The 7,611-nt window shown below is 38.3% G+C and overlaps 1 protein-coding gene across 2 annotated transcripts in view; it reads left to right on the top strand.

Annotated features, from left to right (window-relative positions):
* The first annotated feature begins 1,846 nt into the window (after window positions 1-1,846).
* HAO2 (hydroxyacid oxidase 2) overlaps window positions 1,847-7,611 on the top strand; it is a 22,180-nt gene continuing 16,415 nt past the window's right edge. For both annotated transcript variants that reach the window (XM_069090213.1, XM_069090215.1), the window contains exons 1-2: window positions 1,847-2,014; window positions 7,336-7,479. In XM_069090213.1, the coding sequence (XP_068946314.1) occupies window positions 7,349-7,479 (131 nt within the window). In that variant the 5' untranslated portion in view covers window positions 1,847-2,014; window positions 7,336-7,348. The remainder of the gene's footprint in view (window positions 2,015-7,335; window positions 7,480-7,611) is intronic.

Here is a 7,611-nt window from a genome sequence, read left to right as displayed (position 1 = left end):
AAGGAAGGAAGAAAGAAAGAAAGAAAGAAAGAAAGAAAGAAAGAAAGAAAGAAAGAAAGAAAGAAAGAAAGAAAGAAAGGTGAAAGGAAGAGGAAGGAGAAGAGAACATAGTGACAAAAGCCAGAGATTCAGAAGCACAACCAGGAGAGGGATGAAGAAAAAAAAAAACACAAAACAAACAACAGCACATCTGATCTGTCCTTCTCGTTCCAGCTATTCAAATATTTAAATATAGCTATCATATCTTCCCCCGACTAGGTTTTCTCTTCTCCAAGATAAATATCCCCAGTTCTGTGAATTAATCCTTACCTTCTCCATCCTGGTTGCCCTACTCTGGGCATTCTCTAGTCTATTAATGTCTTTCCTAGGAATGAAAACAATAATTTAGATGTGGTCATATCAGAGCAGAGTACAGCAGAGCTAGAATCAATGATGTGTTGGTAAATGTTTAACAACCAGAATGGGAAAAAAAAAGTGTTACACACATACAGTTTTAAGTATAATCTGCATCATTAATATTTTCTGCATCACATATGTCTAGAATGTCAACAAACAATAAATCAAGCCCAGATTTGTAGCATTTATGAATTTCTAACATATAAATGCTCTCACTGAAAATTTAACAACCGGCTTTTCTCAAGATGATTCAAGTCAGTTCCAGCACACCCCTACAAAGAACCCAGTGTCTTTTAATCCAGTCCCAGATTGCACTAAACTTTGTCTGTCTACTGGATCACATTGCTAGTTCCTGCTGAGCTTGTAATGCATTAAAATCTGACTTTTTTTTTAAACAAACTGCTATCTGACTGTGCCTCCTCTATCCTGCACTTGTGAAGTTGGGTTTTGAAAGTTTAAGACTTTAGATTTATCTCTATTAAATTTCATCTCTGTATAGTCAGCTCAATTTGTCTAGATTTTTAAAAATTCTGTCATGTAGTGTCTTTGTTACTCTGCTCAGATTTTTGTCTTTCTCCAAGTCCTTAATATTTGTCTAATACCAGAAACAGAAAGGTGGCAAAGTGGATAGAATGGTAGGTCTAGAGTCCTGAAGATTTGAATTCAGATCCTGCCTGTTTACTAACTGTGTGACAGTAGGCAAGATACTTAACCTCTAGTTGCCTCAGTTTCCTCATCTGTAAAATGAGGATAATAATAGCACCTACCCCCAGGGTTGTTTTGAGGATAATATAATATGTATAAAGTGATTTTCAAATCTTAAAAATGTTATATAAATACTAGCTCTTGCTATTGATAAGTAAAATATTAAACAATACCCAAGACCCAAGCAAAATCAAAAGGGCACTCCACTAGAGACCTTCCAAGTTAACATCAAAACCAGTAACACCTATTCAACCAGCTCTGAAATCTATTTAATTATACTGACATCATTTCTCCACTTCTTCCATAAGAATAATATGAATTTTTTTTGGAGGAAATCAGGGTTAAGTGACTTGCCCAAAGTCACACAACAATATGATTTATTTTAGCAAATTCATTGCTAAAATCTTGTTCAGTTATATCTAGAGCATTCCCTTGTTCCCCCACGTTGGTCACCCTTAAAAGAAAAGGAAATATAGTCAGTCTGCCATGGTCTGCCCCAATGGAAGCTGGGCTGGAACTTTTACGATCACCATGGTTTTTTTTAGATGTTTAGAGAAGCCACTCAGTCTGTTTTGAACTTTTCCCAAGAACTAAAGTCAAGTTCACTGACTAGTCTGTGAGTTCCGTTCTGTTTGCTTTTTTTACAGTTGGAAGATCTCCACACATCAAGATAAAGTTCATTTGAAAATTAAACTTCAGTTTGTTTTCATGATTTATTAACTCCCAGAACAAACTGGACACACTTCAAAAATGCAGGCAGTTAACTATGGTTAAGTCTTTTGTTGTTTTCTGTGTTCTGATCTGTGAAAGCCTCAGTTTCCCATACAATCCTTCATCGAGCTCACCAGTGTACTGCTAGAGGGGTCCAAGCTGTTTCTGGATACCATTGCCCCTTTCTCCCTGCAGGAATCAGGTTTGCTGTTTGTCTATTCTGTCAGTGGCATGGATCACCAAAAGACAGCAAGTGGGACAGGGTCTAAGTCTTGAAACTCCCCTGCCTCAGGTCTTCTGGATTCTGTGAGGGCTTTTCCTGGCACCATAGAGAACCTAACCTTCAAAAATCAAATCGGGGGGAGGGCGAGGAAAGGCACTCCCAAGGAAGACTAATTTCCATTTTCCCTACAAAGAACAGGTAATGGGGAAGATACGTAGAGGAAGCCTGGGGTTTTAGAAAGGTTACTGGTAAGAAAAGCCCACTTTGACCTCTAGAATAGTGCTATGTGGGGCTACAAATCAACAATTCTCTTTATTTTATTCTATTTTAGAAGTTATTGCTATATTTGTTTATGTTCTCTTTTATGTTTTTATTGATATTTTCTGTTTCTTATATCACCATACTGTCCCATGTATCCTTCCCCCTTCCCTTCCCAGAAAGTCACCCCATATGACAAATACTATTTTTGAAGAGGGGTAAAAAAAGTCACCACAATTGACTGATGCATCAAAAAATTCCCAAAATATGTGCAATGTGTAACACCTATGGACTTCCACCTTTACCAGTGAAATAGCAAATGAGACTTGGGGTGTGAAATTTGTAATCTCTGTGTTGTTGTTTTTTTAACTAGGGCATGATAAGAAGCTTTGGATAAGAGAAAAGAAAAGAGAGGAAAGGTTCTAAATACAGTGTACCCATTTTCCCTTCCTTGGTTGTGTCCCTCCTTTTGTCCCCAATGAAAGGTTTGGGATAGTTTGATTCTTTATGTTAGCAGACCAGCGTCTCTCTAGACACACAAATACACACACATAAACACACACACTCAACTGAATTTGTCCCCAGTGTTGGAATTCCCAGTCGTGGTTTTGCTTAGGCACAAAGTGCCCAGTACCTTCTCATCTCCAAAGAGCAGTCATGGGGTACAAGATACTAAAAACTTACTCTTTCAACAGGGTAGGATGAAGAGTCCTGAGAAGGTCCTGTTGGATACATGGCTTCCATATGGTCAAAGACTGGCCATTTGGTAAACTCCCTTTACAGACCCATTCTGTTCAATAATCTCAGTCCCACTTGCTTTTTACCCAACTTAGGTCCTGAAAAACACCCTTCAGTCCTTTTTATAGATGCCTGATTCTCTCAAGGATATAGGATATGAAACAACAAATACTATTCTGACACACAAGAGCATGCCATCTTCCTCCCTTTGTGAATTCTTACCTCCTTGAGTCAACCAAGAGTATCTGGATGAGTCAAGCTCATACATGACTTCTCCAAAACTGCAGTATCCGTAGCCACCCTGCTTTCAAAGGATAGGGATAATGGTATAATGGAAAAATCACTGTATATGGAGGTAGGATGGACTGGGTTCAAATCTCAATAGCACAGTTCATTGGGGAAAAAAGCTGGATCGTGAGTCAGACGACAGGTGTTCAAATCTCAGCTCTGCTCCAAAGCGTCCTCCTCTATAAAATGAAGGGAATCACTCAGTTTTATTAAACACTTACTCCTATGTGCCAACACTGTTCTAAGTGCTAGAAAGAGAAAGAAAGGAAAGCAAAGTGACTGGATCATAACATTTAGAGTCAAAGGACCTGAGAGTTCATCCACTTCAGCAGCAATTTGCAGAACAGTGGACAGAGTGCTGGGTTTGGAATCAATCAGGAAGACCTGAGTTCAAATCCAGCCTCCAGATACTAACTAGCTGTGTGACCTTTGACCTCTATTTGTCTCAGTTTCCTTGGCTATAAAATAGATATGATAATAATAGCACCTATTTGGCAGGGATGTTATGGGAATCAAATTAAATGGTATTTATGAAAAATGATTAGCACAGTGCTTAGTACATAGCATGAGCTATATAAATACTTATTCCCTGCACCCCTTACCCCCATTTTACTGAGGAGGAGCCTGAGACCCAGAGACGTTAAATTTGCCCATTGTCATAAGATAGTATAACAGATATTATGTATAATATATAAGCATAATAGTGTATATACTATATATATAAGTATAATATATGTAAGTATAACAGATATTATATGCAATAATATATAATAATATAACATGATATAATATAGCTATATAATAATATATAGTATGATGTGATGTATATATAGTATAATAGATGTATAAGATAGTATAACAGTCTATAAAGTTCCTGTCAGCTCTGAATCCTAAATTCTTTGATCTATATGTGGAATATTCTTTGTAATTGTTTGTCCCCAGTTTCTCTATTCTCCTGACCTTGTGCATGTTTGTTTCTTTCTGACCTTGATAGTTTTGCAACAGCCTCATATTTCTGTCACTAACAAGGTCCTTCATTCTTAATTCTGTAAATAACTATGCTGTTGTCAAGAAGTGGCTAAGAGTTTGACATATTAATCTTATGGGGACATTTGTTATCTAACAAGTTTCTAAACTTTCAATCCAATGAAATTAGTGTGGGAAGTTCCTTACTAGTATATCACAAGATGAATCTATTAAGTAACTGTTGTTTGTATTCTGGCTGAGAATACAAGGACCAAAAAAAAAATTATTCTTGATCAAGTTACATTCCACTCTGTGTTTTGGTCAGAGAGCAACATGTATGCAAGTAAGGAAGTGGAAAATATACACAAAATAATTAAAAAGAAATTTCAGAGAGAGGTGCACTAAAAGCAGGAGAAGCAGGAAAGGGACACAGAATTTGAGCTGAATATAGAAGGAAACGGGGATGTTAAGAGGCAGAAATGAGGAGGGAGAATATTCCAGGCTTAGGGGATAGCCCTGTCATGCTTAGTGGGGAGAGTGAGAATACCATTTTGGCTGAAATGTAGAGTACAGAATGGGGATTTCTAAAATCATCTCGGAAAGATCAGCTAGAGCCAGATTATGAACGTCTGTAGAAGTGCAACAGAATTATGAAAGCTTCCTGAACAGGAGAGTGACGTGGTCAGATCTGTGCTCCAGGAATATCAATCTATGAATGATGTGGAAGATGGATTGGAGATGGATTTTTGACAAGGAAGCAATAACCCAGGCAAGAAGTAATGACAGCCTGGAAAGAAGTAAGGAAGTTAGGAAGGACTCAGTAATTTCATTCTCTGGGGTTGTTTTCTCATCTATAAAATTAGGAGGTTAGACTTGGTGGCATCTAAAGTCTATTGTAGAGTTAAATACTATGATATGGTCACAATCAGTCGTCATTGACTGGTCAGAGCAAAGATTGACATAAATGCTAATGAGATGATAAAAATGAAAGGACAGTGCAATATGAGATTATAAAAAAAAAAATTGAGGGGCGGCTAGGCAGTGCAATGAATAGAGCATCGGCCCTGGAGTCAGGAAGACCTGAACTCAAAATTTGGCCTCACACACTTAACACTTACTAGCTGTGTGACCTTGGGAAAGTCACTTAACCCCAATTGTCCTGCTTTCCCCCCTTCAAAAAGAAAGAAAAAATGAAAATCCCTGCTTGACCACACTAAATTTTTAAAATGAGAAATAGACAAAAGTAAATGTTGATCATCAACATTTCCTGTAAAAATTTAAGCAATGTGAAATTATGGTACAGTCATCCCTTCTACATCATGACTTTCCCCGTGATGGCTTGATATATCACAGATGGGCATAAGAAATTAAATGGGAATTTTGCAGAAGCCACAGATAGCATGTGAAGGCCAGTAGATAATACAGAAAAAGTATAGAAACTTGGAAATGCATAAAATATGTGTTTTCTCTTTTATTTTATTTTTCATATTTATTTTATCTTTAAATACCGTAATAATTCAGACTTCTCTGGCATGAAAGGAGGACCAAAAAGTTTTACATCAATTTGCCAGATCACAACAGGGGAGGGTGGGTAGAGAGGGGGAACCACACCCCTAACCCCAGCGCTATGGAAAGGATAACTGTAATAATAAATCAGCTGGGAGAGCCCCCACACTGCAGAAAGGCTCACCTGTGCAGGGGCTCTCATTATTGTCATTGTGGGGCTCCAAGGGAGGCAGAATAGACATCTCTAGCCTCTTCTCCTCCCACCCTTCTCCAGGGGACTAATTCCTGCCAGGAGAGGAAGCAGGAAGTTGGGGCCCAAGGTTACTCTGCTATCCTCTAAGAGAAGGGCTATCAGGGTAGAATTATATCTGTCTGATCCCTTAAATATTATTAGTCTAGGGAATAAAATAGATTCCATCTAATTTCTGATCACTATGTCATTATCAGTTGGTGGGCAGCTCTCCTGAGGACTGCTGATGTGAATAACTTTAAGGATCTAATGGCATAGTATAGTGAACTCTCTATTTATTCAGCAATAAACTAAAGCAAAACACTCAAGAAACTAAAGCACAACATTCACAACAATATACTTAACAGCTTATTACTAAGGTGGCTACACTGTCTATTCCTTCAATTCTGAAGCACCTTTTGGGGTAAGCTCTGCAGCAGCATAAGCCATCATCCGAGCATGCACCTTATTTTGTGCCTCATGTTATTTTGTGTTGTGGTTATCTCCATGTCATGTCAGTCAACTTGATTATAAGCTTCACGAGGGCAGGGGTCAACTTTTAGCTAAACTTGCATTTTTATTAATAGATTTTTCAATTTTTGACCCAGTTCACCCTTGAATTCCTATGTATCTCAACTTAAACATGAGTGAAGTAAGCCTGAGCACTGAACACACTGAATCCCATCACTACGTAACTCCTCCCAGACCCCACTGGCCTTTTCCCTTGTGTTCACTCTACTAATCTCAACATGGCCTTTTTTCTCTACAAATGGAAGACCAGTTTGATCCAAGAGGGACCAGTCTCCTCATTAGTTGGTGGCCTCAAGTACTGCTGAAAGATATACCAATGTGGTCATTTTCCATTCAGTTCACCTATTTCCCCCAGCTATGGCAGTGCTTTGGGATACATGCCAGGAAATCTCCCTTGGCATTAACTTTTCTTTTTTCTTTCTCCATATCCATTAGTGCTCCTGTTCTCCCCATTACACTGAAAACTCTAAAGGGGAGAACATACTGTCTGTTACCCTGGCTACCTCCTGGCTGGGATCAACTCACTGGAAATGTAAACTGATACACAGGGTAATAATGGAAAGAACACAAGAGAAGAGCAGCATGACCAGACAACTAGAATCATACTTCTTACTCTGTGTTAGCAATGTTAGCCTATTAATATGTCCCTTGATCTATGATAGCAAAAGTCTAAAGTTATCATTGTTGCAAACGCAGGCAAGGATAGCTTTTTTCTCTTTTAATTATCATTTCTCTTTCATTGCCCTGTATCTGACACATTTATGACTGCTCTTCCTTTTCCAAGATCTTTCCAGAAAATGGCTTTTCTATGCCTAGCCGACTTCCAAGCATATGCGAAAAACAAGCTTCCCAAGCACACTTGGGAATTCATTGAAGGAGGAGCTGATGAATGCATCACAAGAGATGAGAATATCTCAGCATATAAAAGGTTTGGTATTGTATATCCATCCTCTTTCTTTTTCTTCTTCTTCTTCTTCTTCTTCTTCTTCTTCTTCTTCTTCTTCTTCTTCTTTTCTCTCTCTCTCTCTCTCTCTCTCTCTCTCTCTCTCTCTCTCTCTCT

Source organism: Petaurus breviceps, unplaced genomic scaffold (assembly GCF_028583685.1).
Source record: "Petaurus breviceps papuanus isolate PSGF00001 unplaced genomic scaffold, PetGlider_PUasm1.0 186, whole genome shotgun sequence".
In the NCBI taxonomy this organism is placed as follows: Eukaryota; Metazoa; Chordata; class Mammalia; order Diprotodontia; family Petauridae; genus Petaurus; species Petaurus breviceps.
The sequence above is the reverse complement of the archived record's forward strand: the minus strand, read 5'-3'. Positions and strand labels throughout refer to the sequence as shown.